At 42.4% G+C, this 16,213-nt stretch overlaps 1 protein-coding gene across 6 annotated transcripts in view; it reads left to right on the forward strand.

Annotated features, from left to right (window-relative positions):
• The first annotated feature begins 423 nt into the window (after positions 1-423).
• YPEL1 (yippee like 1) overlaps positions 424-16,213 on the forward strand; it is a 49,163-nt gene continuing 33,373 nt past the window's right edge. For 4 of the 6 annotated variants that reach the window (XR_013765915.1, XR_013765916.1, XM_079152151.1 and 1 more), the window contains exons 1-2: positions 424-633; positions 14,714-14,997. Coding sequence is in view for 4 of the 6 variants with exons in the window: in XM_079152151.1 (XP_079008277.1) it covers positions 591-633; positions 14,714-14,997 (327 nt within the window). In the remaining 2 variants the exon portion in view is untranslated. Of the gene's footprint in view, positions 634-11,873; positions 11,904-14,713; positions 14,998-16,213 lie in introns of all 6 variants that reach the window. The other 2 variants (XM_079152153.1, XM_079152152.1) reach the window with 2 other exon arrangements.

Genomic DNA, 16,213 nt, shown 5'->3' on the forward strand with positions numbered 1-16,213 from the left:
CCACCCACGATTCCTGGAAGTGTGTTCAACAAGACCTTGGCCCAACCTTGTGTGTCAGGACAGGCGTGTGAATCGTGAGACTCCCCGAGTGCTTGCCTCCCAGGAGCCTGACACCCCTTCAAGTCAAGAACCCCAGCCTGGCCAACCAGCGCCTGCGCGCTGTACTCCTTGCTGAGCCCGTCCCCCGCGCCCCGCCCCAGCATACTTCAGCCCTTACAGGATGGCTCTGAGGCCGCGCCCGGAGGGCCAGCCAATGAAAGGACGGCGCGCCCCGCGGCACGTGCACCACTATCCTGCCTGGCAGGGTGGGAGCCGGCCTTGCTTGGTGGCGTGGAGCGTGCGGGGCGGGGGCTCGCGAGATGGGGGCGGGGCGCGGGCGGGGTGGCGTGCTGATTGGCCAGCGCGGCGTTCCGAGGCCGTTAACGGCGGGTGGGCCCGGCAAGCAGCTCCAAAACAAAGGGCTGGCGGCCCGTGGGGCGGCGGCGGGAGGATGCCTCGCGCTTTGCCGAGGCGCCAACGGCCGCAGTGCGTCCCGGGCCACGCCGGGGCCGCCTGAGAGCAGAGCCCGCGCTGACCGAGGCCCGGGCCGGATGGGCTCTGCGGGCCGGGGCACGGACCGCGGAGCGGCCGTGAGTACTGGCGGGCCTCGTTACAGTTGCGCGGGCGGTTACTTTGTGGCGACCTAATGGTACTGTGGTTGCGGGCGGGCCTGGGAAGCACCTGTTGGGCGTGCGGGCGGGCAGCGGCGCGAGTGAGGCGGATCCGTTGACTTTTTTTTGTTCCGTTTTCATTTTCGGATGTGTAGATATTTGGCTCACTCCGTATGGAAACACACCACAAAGCCTAATCTTTGGTTTTCCCCGCCTTCTCTCCACCTCCCTCTCCACCTCCCTGTCTCCCCCTGCTTTTTTTTCCCGCACCACCATGCAGAGATTTACTGGACATGAACTAGATGCCTAGTGTTTATTTTTTCTTTCCTTAAAAAAATAAATAAATAAAAGCCACAATTGAGGAGGAAATGAGAACAAAAGATGTCTCCAATGAAGGATTGTTTATTGAGAGGGGGATTTTTTTTTTCAAGTTGTCCACATGAAGATCATAATTAAAATTAATTGCCCTCGGTGTTTGTGACTGTAGGCTTTATTAATACAGAGAATGCAAAAGCCCGAGCTTCAGAACCCTACTAAGTAGGAGTCACCACCTGCCCATGCCTACTGTTGATTGACGTCTCTGATATCTAAATTGTGTGCTCAATTCTAGGACAGAAATAAGGCCAAAATTCCATTTCAGATAGGTTATAGACATGAAAGACATCAGCTTCCCCACCCCACGCCCTTTGGGTTCAGTTGCATTTCCTCCTGTATCCAAAAGGTACCTACCTTAATGTGTGTGACTTGGCCACAATGTTATTCTTTCCACCCATCAGCCCCTGAGCCCCTCACTCCTAAATTTCTGCCCAGTGCTCAAGGCCAATCTTACATCCTCTGTGAAACTTTACCATTTGCTTCACCTGTGCAAGGTGCCCTGCCCCCATCACTTATGTGCCCTTTAGCTTCTGCTGTTTTCTAGTAAATGTAGCAAATGTTTGCTGCGCACCTGTCCATGCCAAAAGCTGTGCTTGAACCCGGTACCGTAGAGTCTTATAATCACACACTGGTTGCCCCACCACTCACTGTAGGCTCTTGGGGGACAGTGTTTCATAGCATGTTTGAGGAATGCTGATGTTCAAGACCTATACTTTTGTGCACCTCCGTTGTGGTTAGAGTGACTTCTCCTTAAGGGACTGGAGCAAATTCCTGCCATATTACATATATGTACTAGCACAGGGTCTGACCCATACTAAGGCCCTTACAAGAGTAACTGAAATATCTTAGATACCAATCTGAAAAATCTTTGCTTTTGGTTTTTGATGCTGAGGATGGAACCCGGGTCCTTACATGCTAGTCAAGTACTCTACCACTGAGCTATACACCAGGCCATTTTAAAAATAAACTTATTTTAGAAAAACTTTAGATTTACATAAAAGTTGCAAAAGAGCTGGGGGTATGCCTCAGTGATGGAGTATGTGCAAATCATGCATGAGGCCCTGAGTTCAGTCCCCGGCACCAAAAACAAAAGTTGCAAAGATAGTGCTGTCATTTCCACTGTATCTCTTATCCAGTGTTCCCCAATGTTAAACTATCCTACATTGCCATGGTACATTTGGCCAAATTTTAAAAAATAAATAGCCAGGCACAGTGGCACACACCTGTGAATTAGTGCAGCTTGAGAGGCTGAGGCAGGAGAATCACAAGTTTAAAGCTAGCCTTGGCAACTTAGGTCCTAAGCAACTTGGCAAGACCCTGTCTCAAAATAAAATATAAAAAGGCCTGGGGATGTGGCTCAGTTTTTAAGCATCCCTGAGTTCCATCCCTGATACAAAAAAAAAAAAAAAAAAAAAAAATTTAACTGATTTGGGTCCATTCTTTAAACTTCAAGCATAAAGTTTTCCATTTTTGAAGCACTGGAGTTGGCAAAGCTATCTCTTTATGTTGAGACCAGTATTCCTGTAACATCTATTCTTTGATTCTTTCCTCTTTTCACAAGCATCTGGTCAAGAAGCAGGATGGAGAAGTCAAGGGACTGTGTAGTTTTAATGCATTATTCTCCCTGGGAAGGCTGATAAATGCATAAAAGTGGTTTAGAATATGAAGAAGCCGAAATCCTCCCACTTTCTTGCTTGCTTTACAATATGGGTGATCCAACCCAGGGCCTCTACATACTATATAAGCACTCCTTCAAGGAGCTATAGCCCCAACTCAGTCCTCCTGCTTTAAAACTATTCTCTGACACTCTTTCATTAGAGAGTCCTTTAGTTTAAATATTTTTCTGAGTAATTAGATCTGATAATCAGTGATGGGAGTGGGAATTTTTAAATTTTTATTTACTTATGTATTTACTTTGGTGCTGGGGATTGAACCCAGGCCCTCATGCAGGTGTTCTACCACTGAGCTCAATCCCCATCTGGGAGTGTGAATTTTGACAAGAGGTTTTTTTTTTGTTTTTGTTTTGATTTTTTTTTTTTTTTTGGTTTGGTTTTGGTTTTTTCATTGTTGTGTTGGTGGGTTTTTTGTTTTGTTTTGTTTTGTTTTGTTTTGTTTTTACCAGGTATATTGAACCCAGGAGTGCTTAACCACTGAGCCACATCCCCAGCCCTTTTTATTTTTGACACAGGGTCTCCCTAAGTTACTTATGGCCTCACTAAGGCCATAAGTTGCTGAGGCTGGTTTTGAATTTGTGAGTCTCATCCTCCTGAATTGCTGGGATTACAGACATGTGCCATCATGCCCAGCTTGACAAAGGATGTGAATGAAAGTTGTAAAAAATTCTGAATAGCTGAGAAATGGAAAGCTAAGAATTCTGGGGAGGGCAGTGTGAAATGGATTCTGGAAAGATGTCAAGGGAACGAAATTAATTCTGCCAACCAAGTGATGTTCCTCCTATGATAGAGACACTGTCCTGCTGAAAACTCATCAGCAGGTGAAATTAAAATGGGAATTCTGATGCTAACCCACAGTTGTCCACACACCAGGAATGGGTTAAGAGACTGTACCTCCCCATTATTCAGCAGGCCCTCTGATACTTTCAGGGCTCTGAGATGAGGACCAAGATTCCTGGGGGGTTTGTGAGGTATTGAGCTTGCTTGACCTCTGCCATGCTGTAATAATGACAGTATGTTCCTGTTGTGAGGCACTTTCCAGGCATTTGAACTGTGACCAAGGATCACCTTCCTTAACATTTTGTGTGATTCTGTGAATAACCATATGAATTACATGTTACCCCATATTATAGATAAGTTAACAAAGATTGATTCAAGGTCCCGGAGCCAACAAATATGTGGCACATTTTGTATGGAAACCTGGGAAACCTTTCAGACTCAAACCCTCTTTCAGCTTTGTCCAGTAGTGGTATATCTCTCTTGCCAAATCTCACCTGCTCATGCCCATGTGGTATCCATTGACTTCCCAGCATCATTGGCATACACTCTCCTGAGCACAGGGCCCCTCTACAGTTCTTCTTTGTGTCTCTGATCTTTCTCTTCCCTTCACAAAAGACAGGGCTTTGAATGTTTGATTGCATTTTAGTCAACATGTGATTAAATAAAATAGTTTAAAATTCCCAGCCTCTTTTCTTCCACTGCAGTTCAGCCTTCTAGGACTGCTTGTGTGTGCATCCTACTTTTCCCTTCTTTTGATGGTTTGTAAGGAAACTAGACACTTCTGCTAGGATGTGTCCCAGGGCTATGGCTATGGGAAACTTACTAGTAGTAGAAATAAGAAGGAATGCATTTCAGATTCTTTGAAGAGAGACTGAGTGCAGGCACATTATCTGTAGTCTTGTGGGAGATGCCAGACTTGAGCAAGGTGGGAGGAGAGATGGAGAAAACAGATCTTGAAGTCAGAGGTATCTGGACCACTGGGTCATGGAGGTACCAGACTCTCTTGGGTTCACCAGATAATGGGAGCTGTTGGGAGTCCACAGCAGACCAAGGTAGCTGCTCCTTAGGGCAGCTATGTAATTGGTATTACTGGTACTTCTTACCCCTCCCAGTGGAACCTGTGGTCCACCAATGCTGCAGTATCTGAAATGTGGAAGAAGCCTCATTATCCTGTGATTCATGAAGGGAGGATGTAGGCATGTGTGCAGAGGGAAACTGTTGTTGCTAAGGGCAAATTGTACTAGTGCTATTACCCTTTGATGTAAATCCTTCCAGACTTTTCCCTGCCTGTGAGTGTATTACTCTGTGAGTTTGAATAGTCAGTGCATACTCTTGGCATCAAAATGAAAAGGTACCAGAAAGCAGAGAAATGGGTTGGGGATATGGCTCAGTGGTAGAGCACTTTCATAGCATGCATACGGCCCCAGGTTCCATCCCCAGCAACAAAAAAATAATAATAATAATAAATAAAATAAAGCAGACAGTGAAAAAGAAGTCACCTTCTTTTCCCTTCCAGACTCTAGTCTGAAGCCTCATATTTGAAGTGCCTCTGATACATGCTTATTAGTGCATTTGGTCAGTATTTCATTAGACTCAACATGGCTTCTAATTTGGGACTATTACAGGCAAATTATGACCACTTTTATCCAGGTATCTGCATATGAACAAGACAGTCAGAAGGTGAACTCCTGGAATGGATCCTCCACTTCAGAAGTGCATGCCCAAGAATGCTAATGGGAATTGCCAAACAGATATAGCAGTGTTATCAACTTTTTTTTCCCCCTAAAGAGAGAAAGTCTTGCTATGTTGTCCAGGCTGGCCTCAAATTCATGGACTCAAGTGATCCAACTTTTTTTCCCAAGTAGCTGGGACCACAGGTATATACCACTATGCCCAGCTCAAATATTTTTAAGCTGTTTGCCAACCTGCTAAGTGTAAGAAAGATATCAGTGTTCCTTCAGTCTGCATTGATGAGTGAAGTTGCACTTCTATTTGTGTGTCTTCAGGCTGTGGACTCACTATTTTGAATCCAGCTCCACAGCTTACTGTGCAGCCTTGGATACGTTGGTTAATCTTTCTGGGCCTCAATTTCCCCACCTGCACATTGGGACTAAGAACAACCTATATCTCTTAGGATTCCTATTAACTTGGGTGATTCTTATGCAGTAAACTCCTTAGAATAGTGCAGGCATTAACTATTGGGTTCTTTGGGAGCTGCTGCATTTCCTTATCCATAAGCTGGCACTTTTATCTGTTGTCCCTTTCTCTGTGATAGCAAGTCACCTTTTTACCTTTTTAATGCCTAGAATAGTGCTGTGTTAGTGAGTGGTAGGAGAGGGAAGCCAGCAGCAGAGAGTCCTCTTCCCCTGAAGACAGAGGGCCTAAGAGCTGGAACTTTTGGGACAGGGCAGCTCTGGAGGAAGGAGTGAGGCTAGGAAGCCCATTCTGCCTCTCATCACTCTTCCCTGGAACAAGGACCTAATGTCCCTAGCACATGTCACCTGTCTGAGTGAGGTTCCACCTTCTTTATGGCTTACATGGCAAGGCCGCATGAGTACATATCGTGTCTTTTTGGGCAACGTGTTCATCCCTCTGCTTCCTAGAAGCAGACACGCTTGTGATTTCATGGTCAAGTCCAGCAGAGACGCCAATTCTAGTTCAAATCACACACTCATTCTTTATGTGCCTGATACCCTCTTACCTCGCAACAACCTAGAAAGCTTCGGGGGTAAAGTTGTGAGGTGAAGGCCAATTTGTCTGCCAGTTGGTAGTGGTTCTGAAGCAAAAGCAAAACATCATAGGGAATAGAAAGGAACAGACCTGTGATTGACATGGGGTAGGGGGTGAGCACCCTGTTGGGAGGTTCTGAAAGAGGAAGAGGTGCCCATGGCTCCCAGACAGTCTGCACCTCATCCCAGAAAGAGTCAAAAACTGCTGGCGTTTAGTATTATTCCTCAGTGTTTCTGTCTTTAGAAGTGTGGTAACTGCACCATATGGACATGGGCCTGATTCATGTTCTCTTAAAATAATTTCTGTGCTTATTTTAGGAGAGAAACTTCTGTAACCCAGAAAATTGTTTTTACTCAAAAAACTTACCCCACATCAATATCTTTCAAGTGGATGGTAGTTGACCTCCAGACTTAGAGGATTATAGTTTTTGTTTGTTTTTAAGATAGACTCTCACTGTGTTCCCCAGACTGGTCTCAAGTTTGGGGCTTAAATCATCCTCCCACCTCAGCATCCCACGGAGCTCGGACAACAGGCTTGTACTACCATGCCCAGCTTTCTAATAGATCCTATTATAAAAGCCCATTTGTATATTAGTTGGTTGAAAATTTGACCATGATTTCCCCTAAAGCGACAGTGCATGTTTGGCTAAAAAGCTGATTAAAGCTGAGCATGGTGGCACACACCAGTAATCCCAGCAACTCAGGAGGCTGAGGCAGAAGGACTGTGAGTTCAAGGCCAGGCTCAGCAACTTAGTAAGGCTCTTAACAATTTAGTGAGACCCTGTCTCAAAAAGGGCTGAGAATGTAACTCAGTGGTAAAACACTGCTGGGTCAATCCCCAGTATTAAAAACAATCAAAAACTGCCTGAAGACTGGAATGGTGGAAGCCAGAACTGGGGGAAATGCAGACTTATTAATTGATGGGCATAAAGTTTGAGTTAAAGTAAGAGAAATAAGTTGGAGAGATCTGGTATATAGTCATTGCCTATAATCAACATAAATTTTTTTAAAATATTTTTTTAGTTCTCAATGAACCTTTCTTTTATTTATTTACATGTGGTACTGAGAATTGAACCCAGTGCCTCACACATGCGAGGCAAGTGCTCTACCACTGAGCTACAACCCCAGCCCAATCAACATAAATTTTATGTACCCTGTCCATAAAATTTAAAAGGGTAGCTCTAATTTTAAGCATTCTTACCACAGTTAAAAAGAGTGCTATTCCATTAGAAGATAATGAAGAGCTTAAAATGAGGGGTATTGGCTTTTCTCACTATGAATAAAAGTGCTATCACCTGTTCAAAAGCAATGAATAAAGTGAAAGGCAGTTTCTGCAGCTCTCTATGCAGGTCACTTTAGTGTTTCACCACAAAGACCTGAATAACCACTTTTCGAGTAAGATCTCTGTCCCCCCATTGGCCCTTCATATCATACTTAAGGGTTTTTTTTTGTTGTTGTTGTTTTTGTGGTGCTGGGGATTGAACTCACGGCCTTGTGCTTGCAAGGCAAGCACTCTACCAACTGAGCCATATCCCCATCCCCTTAAGTGTGTTTTATTAAAGGAAAATCCAGGGAAGGGAGAGAAGAGAGAAAACAGAAATTTATTAAATGTCATTTCAATAGAAAAATGTGGGTGAAAATGTTAAAACAAAGATTCAACATGAGTTTAATAAGTGGAACCTAAACAAGTTTGTTCTTTCCTTATTGGTCATTACTAATTGGTGGAATATGGATTTGAAAATACTGCTGTCCAGCTAGCTCTCTTGTGATGTCCTCATGGAAGGGTGAGATACATGGGCAAAGGAGTGGAACTAGAAGATGGAACTGGGATCATGTAGGATGGTGTCCAGTTAACACTTGTCTCCATGACAAGTGTCCTGGGGTGTCAGAGTTTATCAAAGGTGGTAGGGAGACCTGGATTCAATTTCATGAAGGATCCAATAGGTCCTAGCAACACAAATCTAGCAAAATGTAAAGTATTGAGGTCTTGCCCTTGAATCTAAAGAAACCTAGGGGGAAAATTCAGGATTGGCACAGCATAATAGCAGTTCGTGGGGAAAAGAGTTCAAGGGTTGGGAATCACCAGTTGGGAATATCCAGTATAATCAGATTTCTTCAGAAATTCTTTTTTAAAATTTTTTTTGTACTGGGGATTGAACCCAGGGGCACCCTACCACTAAGCTACATCCCCAGCCCTTTTTATTTTTTTATCCTGAGACAGTTTATCTCTCAGTTTGTAGGCTGGTCTTGGACTTGCAGTCCTCTTTCTTGCCTCAGCCTCCTGAGTACCTGAGATTACAGCTGTATGCCTCTGTGCCTAGCTACAGTTTGTTTGTTTTGGGTACCAGGGATTGAACCTGGGGCACTTAACCACTGAGCCACATCCCCAACCATTTTTTATTTTGAGTCAGGGTCTCACTAAGTTGCTGAGGCTGGCTTTGAACCTGGGATCCTTCTGCCTCAACCTCCCAGGTTTCTGATATTACAGGTGTGTGCCAGGCATTCCTCCTGTTTCTCCTCCTCCTCCCCCTCCTCCTCCCCCCCCTCCTCCTCCCTCCCTTCCCCCCTCCTCTTCATCCTCCCCCCTTCCCCCCTCCTCTTCATCCTCCCCCCCTCTTCACCCTCCCCCCCTCCTCCTCTTTCTCCTCCCTCTCCTCCTCCTAGCATTACCAACTAGCTATGACTTTATTTTTCTCTTTGGGGTTGTTAGGCCTCTTTGGTCTGTAAATTATTCTTTCTTTCAATTCTGGAAAAGTTTCCATTGGTTATTTGACTTATCTTCAGTTAGCTATCTTATTATCTGTCTTCTTCCAGATAAACCTATTGTGTTTACTGATGTTTATTTCTATAAGTTCTACTCATGTTTTTCTCCAAATCTACAAGGTTATTTTTCTTGTTTGCTGTTCCCTACATGTTTTTATTTTTCCTTCCTTCTGTCCTTCCTGTACTAGGGATTGAATCCAGAGGTACTCTACTGGGCTATATCCTCAGCCCTTTTAATTTTGAGACAGGGTCTTGCTAAGTTTTCCAGACTGGCCTGGAACTTGCAGTCCTCTTGCCTCAGCTTCCCAAGTAACTGGAAATTGAACCCAAGGCCTCACATATGCTAGGCAAATGTTCTGTCACTGTGCTATTCCTCCAGCCTGCCTTATTATTTTTTTCTCTTTTACTCATTGTCCTTGAAAAATTACTTGTGGGAATTTCTGAAGTCTGGATACAGCTACTTTCTCCAGGCTAGATTTATACTTATTTCTACCAGGTATCTCAATTCACTGTCAGCCTAGTGTCATCTAGGTTCTTGGAACCTTCTCGATGATGGTATTTGGACTGCAAATCCATGTTAGGGCTCTCGTATGCTGACTGCTTTGTGGGTTGGGTATCCCCATCAGACTCTGCACCTAGGGCTGATGGTAGACTTGTAAACAGAAGCCCAACTTGCTGAATTTTGGCAAAAATGCTTTCAGGGCAAGAGCAACTGCCATACTTGTCTCAATCCTCTGGGCTCTACTCTGCCTAGATGGTGCCTGATTGTTTCTCATTATCTTGGAAGCCCCTGATTCCTTGAAGAAAATGTCCTTAGTGGGGTGCCGTGGTGCATGCCTGTATTTCCAGCCTCTTGGGAGGCTGAGGTAGGAGGATCATGAGTTCCAAGCTAACCTCAGCAACATAACAAGACTGTCTCTTATAAAAATTATTTTAATTGAAAACAAAATATTCTTTTGTCAACATTTTTAGTATTTCTCAGAAGTAGGAGAATTGGTCCAAATATATGGTGTATCATAGTTCTATAAATGGAAGTTGGTTTTTATAAAATCTTAAACCATCTTTTTTTCATTTACTTTTTATCTTTTAAAATTTGAACTATATATGGTAACACATTGATAAGATTTTGAGTCTAGTTAGACTGTTCTTGGAAAATTTGAAACGCATTACTGTATGCATACATACATGTAAATGTGTACATGATATACATTCATATCTATATAATTAGGTTTCCTAAAGTTCACATTGCACACGTGCACAACTAAGTTGAGGGTACATTGTACCGAGTTCAGGAGTACTTTTGTGCATACTTTCATGAATGTGATTAATGTGTGAAGGACCTAGGCTGAGGGCATTGGGGCATGCAACCTACAACTATACCAGAATCAGGCCACTGCTCCAGAAAATATGGTTACATTCAGATGTCCACAGCTGTAAGATCCCTGATCTCTGTTTTAGGAGCCTTGAACAGTGACCATAAGCCACAGCTTTGTCCCAGAGCATCTCTTCCCCAGGATGAAGTGGCACATCCACATCACAGTAATGCTTATAATGATACAACCTATATTGTTTTATGTATGCTTCAGTTTCCATAATATATCATAAGCTCCTGACAAATCAATAAGGAAAAGATCAGCAATTAATAGAAAAGGGAAGAAAGACTAAAAAGGAATGTCACAAAAGAGGATGCCTTTTTGTCAGTGTGAATGACCAGATTAAAGCAAATTAAATCCACAGTGAGATGTTGCTTCATACCACCAATTGGCAAAAAATTTTAATTGTGATCATATCAAATTGGCAGGGAGGAAGATTTGACCATATCTAGTAGCAGCAGGAATTTGACCACTGCTGGCAGCGTGTCCTTGTCACCAGTACTTGGGAGTGTGACCTGAGTACATGTGATTCATGACCTGTCACTTCCTAGGATTGCACCAACAATATGCCTGCCTGTGTTTCAGGAGAGATGCCATCTGTGGAGAATCACACAGTGGCCCAATCTGGGAGCCATCATGTCCATGAACCATCAGTGGCTACATGCATCAGGCATATCTGATGGGAACATTGCGGGGGCACCAGGTGAAGGGAGGCCAGTGGTCAATGGGGACATGGGCAGACTCAGCATGCCTCTGCAGAAAAGTCACACAGCACCATATCCAGTTCCTAACATGGAAGATACAATGGTGTTACTCAAGACAATACCACATACATGGCATAGGTGCAAAGAAAAGCAGAGAATGACAAACACCAGTCCAAATTGAGTGGCATCTCAGAAAGGGATATTGCAGGGCACTATAGCTTAGCAATGACATGGTGCCCTCTCCATATTGGGCAGCAGCACAAGAGTGTCATATATATTTATATTATTTATATTTTTTGTAGTGGGGATTGAACCCAGGAGTGTACTACTACTGAACTACATACCTACATTGCCATGCTGACTTGGAACTTTCAGTCCTCCTGCCTCAGACTCCAGAGTACCTGAAATTTTAGGCATGCACACCCAATATACATGGCCATTTTGTGTCTGTCTGCAACTTGTATGTTTAGATACTATGTTCTGCCCAAACAAAACTAAATTCACAAATTTAAGAAAGTGACTTTCCAATGCTAGAATACCTGAACAGAGAGCAGAACTTCCTGCACAGGTGGAAGGACCAAGGATCAAGGACAGTATCCCTGGGTGTCATCTCAGGGAAGGGCACAAGAAGAGGCCATACTGTTGAAGCAGAAGGTCTTTACGAGCCAGAACAGGAGTTGCCCTGAGGAAGAGGAGCAGACCTCCTGGGCCAAAGCTGCCTAGCGGCTCAATTGCTCATGTTCCCATGCCCATGCTTTTAAATTTGAAGATTTTTTTTTCTTCTGTTTACTCTGAAACAAAGTCTTTGTGTGCTTCTCTCCTGCAGGATGCCTGTCACAAAAACTACCCAGCCAAGGTGAGGCTACTCAGAAGAGTTTGGCTTCTGATGTCAGTGATGGCAGTACATTCATGGACTCACCTTTTTTTCTTTTAATGATATGTTTAAAATGTAAAAATGATACATTTTTTAAAAATTGTGATTAATACAAATGTACCATCTTAACCACTTTTAAACATACCATTCAGTGGCTTTAAGTACATTAACATCATTATATAACCATTACTATGATCCATCTCTAAACTCTTCATCATCCCAAACTGAAACTCTGTCCCCACTCCTCTTCCCAGCTCCTGGAAATCACCATTTGACTTTCTGTCTCCATAAATTTGATTAGGTATCTATCAGTGGAATCATACAGTATTTGTCCTTTTGTAACTGGCTTATTTCACCTAGCATACTGTCTTCAAGGTTCATCCATGTCATCGCATATGCTATTTCCTTACTTCCAAAAATTAAATAATATTCTGTACATGACATTTTGTTTATCCATTCATCTGTTCATGAATACTTAGGTTGCTTCCATCTCTTGGCTATTGTAAATAATGCTGCTGAAAGAACTTGGGTATATATATTTATATATCTGCTTTCAATTATTTTGATTATATACTAAGAAGCGAGGTTGCTGGATCATATATGTTTTAGTCGACTTTTGTATTGCAGTGACCAAAATATCTGACAAGAAGAGTTGAGAGGAGTTTATTTTGGCTCATGGTTTCAGAGTTTCAATCCACAGTTGTTTGACCTTATAAGCTCTGGGCCCAAGTTGAGGCAGAACATCATGGCAGAAGGAAGTGGAGGAGGAAAGCAGCTCAGGACATGACAACCAGAAAGCAAGAGCAAGCTCTGCTTACCAAGGACAAAATATAAACCCTGAAGTCACACCCTAAGGGACCTGCTTCCTCCAGCCACACCCTATCTGCCTACAGTTACTGCCCAGTTAATTCATTAGTGGATTAATATATTAATTAGGTTACACCTCTCATAGTCTATTCACTTCACCTCTGAAAGCATTGTCTCACATGAGTTTTGTGGGTACACCTCACATCTAAACCATACAATATGGTAATTCCATGCTTACTTTTTTAAGGAGCCACCATAGTGTTTTCCATAGTGACTGTACCATTTTACATTCCTACCAGCAGTTCACAAGGATTCTTATTTCTCCACATGCTTGCCAACATTTGTTATTTTCTGGTGAGTTTGTTTTAATAGGTATCCTGAGGGTGTGTGAAGTGGTATCTCATTGCGGCCTTAATTTACCTCTCCTTTTTTTAATTTTTAATTTTATTTTTTCTTTTTCCTGGTACTAGGGATTGTTGAACCCAGAAGTGCTCAACTTCAGCTACATCCTCAGCCTTTTCTGTATTTTATTTAGAGACAGGGTCTCACTGAGTTGCTTTAGGGCCTCACTAAATTGCTGAACTTGCAATCCTCCTGCCTTAGCCTCCTGAGCCACTGGGATTACAGGCATGTATTGCCTTTCTTGAATGATTCGTGATGGATAGTTTTTCATGGGCTTACTGACCATTTGCATATCTTTGCCAATTTTTAAATCCATTTTTTTGGTAGTGGTTGTTTATTTCAGTTCTTTTTATATTTTGGATATTAACACCCTATCAGGTATATTTGAAAATACTTTTCTTCCATTCTGTTGGTTACTTTATCACTCTATTGATAGAATACTTTGAAGTATAAAATTTTTTAGGGCTGGGGAGATAGCTCAGCTGGTAGAGTGCTTGCCTTGAAAGCACAAAGCCCTGAGTTCAAGCCCCAGTACTGAAAAAAAAAAAAAAAAAAAAAAAAAAAATTTAATTTTCATCAAGTCCTATTTATTTTTTTTTCCTTTGCTGCCTGTGATTTTGGTTCAAATCCAAGAAACTATTGCCAAATTTAATATCCCAAAGCTTTCTCCCTGCATTTTCTTCTAAGAATTTTATAACTTTTAGTTATTCTGTATCATATTAGGTGAGGGTCCAACTTTTTTTTTTTAACATGGATATCCAGTTTTTCCAACATTATGTGTTGAAAATACCGTCCTTTCCCCCAGTGAATGATCTTGATACTCTTGTCAAAATTTATTTGACTGTATTTGAGTTTATGTGATGCTGAGGATCAAACCCAGTGCCTCACAAGTGCTAGGCAATTGCTCTTCCACTGAGCCACAACCCCAGTCCCTTGTATTTGAGTTTATATCTGAGTTTATCTCTGGACTAACATGTAATTTGTTAAAGTTTAGTTAGTACTGGATCCATCATGCATAAATGTCTTGGTGCTTTGAGTCATTATTCCCGAATTTGGGATATATCCAGCACTGCTGCTGGTCTCACTTAGGAGTCCAAGTTGACTGCTTTTTCCTTCATGTTTCCTAAAGCCACACATGGTATAAGATGTATTTAATCAAATTTTTTTCTCATTTATTTGTATTTAAAATTAGTCCACTTGCCACCTCTAACTAAATGTAGAATGGTTAACAATATTCTTTTTATGTACATTTAAAGAGTTGAGTTAGATATTGGGCTGGAAATGTAGCTAAGTGGTAGGCTCTGGGTTTGATCCCTAGCACCACCAAAAATAATGTAAAGTGAGATCTGACCCCTCCCCATTCTTCAAACCATATGAATTCTAAACATAACTCCTTAATAATATACTTTATTTTTTTAATTTTTAGGTATTCATAGAACTTTATTCATTTATTTATATGTGGTGCTGAGAATTGAACCCAGAGCCTCATGCATGCTAGGCAAGTGCTCTACCACTGAGCCACAAACCCAGCCCTTATACTATATTCTTTATATAACCCATAGCTATGTCTGATTCGTTGACAGGTTGTGACATTTTTTTCTTGTCCCAGCTGTGTGGACAGTGCCACACACCCTCCCAAACAACAACGGCTCTTGCGTGCATTTTCCAGTGTTTCTTTTGTCAGAGAGTCCAGCAGAGCCGCAGCTCTTCGAGTGCCAGCCCTGAGCTGAGTGAGGAGCACCCAGCAGAAATGGTGAAAATGACCAAATCCAAAACGTTCCAAGCTTACCTGCCAAACTGTCACCGAACATACAGCTGTATCCACTGCAGAGCCCACCTGGCCAATCACGATGAGCTGATCTCCAAGGCAAGTGGCTTGAGTTTAAAAACTGATGAAACGCCCTTAACACAATGATCATTTGTCATCATAGTACCTATTTAGTACACAAATATTTAATCATCACATGACTTCCTGAATTTGCTATGTTGTAAAGGTCTACAGCCTTTTGGGCAGTGTTGGTGGAAGTTTTGTGCATGATTAAATGTGGCTACACCAACATCTTTATTGTAATCTTGGCACAATAGATGGGTTTTAGAGGACTGGGCATCTGGAACTCTTGTAGATTACTAAGCAAGATGAGTCAATTATTTGTCAAAGCAGTGAGATTAATGTGAAATCAGAGAACATGAAAGAAATTAAGTCTGTAGAAAATCTGTAGGAATCATTTAATAATAAAAGAATTAAATATTTAAAACTTGGAGTGATTAAGAAGGAAAAAGTTTTCTAAAGCTCAGTCATACAGCACCTGATTAGCATGCCCAAGGGCCTGGGTTCCATCCCTACCACCAAAAAGAAAAAAGAAAATGCCTAGGAGGACATGCCCACCTGTGCCATGGTCTCTAAGAGCCCTGGATTAAAGCTCTAAGTAGTCTCTGCTTCCAGACCCAAGACATAAATAAGCATCCCCTGGTTCCTCCTTATTCCATTGAGCTCTTTATTAGTGGTATGTGATGTTTATAATCAACTAGCTGTGAACATTTAGAACAATCAAATGTAATGGACAAGCTAATATTCACTCTGGGAACCATCTTCACTGCATGAGTCATGATCCCCCACTTACCCACCTGGGCTGCTTTGAAAGTCTCATCAGGAAGTTGCACCTTCCAGAAATCTCTTCTTAGGTTTATTATTTAATTCAGTTTGAATAACATATATCTCTTGCATTTTCAACAGTAATAGATGTTATTTCTGTTCATTATCTAAAATAAAACATGTCAAACAAAGCAGAGTTTTGCTCTTTGCATCTGTGGCTCCTTTCTCCATCTGGAAGTTTTAGGAAAGTGGTAGAAGCTCCTGAGGCACCTCATTTTCTGAGACAGGTATAGTGTGTAAAAAGGTGTCATGAGATAATGACAGGCAGAGCACTCTGGGCCTTTAGTTAGGGGCTGTGGGGCTTAGTGATATCAGTGAGCCATGACACCTGCTGTGGCCATGACCTTTCACCTGATGGATAGATATAGTCATGCACCAGTGTTTTTTTCTGGAGTATCCTGGGCATATCAATCCTTAGAGGTGGTCAGAA

The sequence above is a fragment of the Sciurus vulgaris genome (genome assembly GCF_902686455.1).
Source record: "Sciurus vulgaris genome assembly, chromosome: 8".
NCBI classification, from domain to species: Eukaryota; Metazoa; Chordata; class Mammalia; order Rodentia; family Sciuridae; genus Sciurus; species Sciurus vulgaris.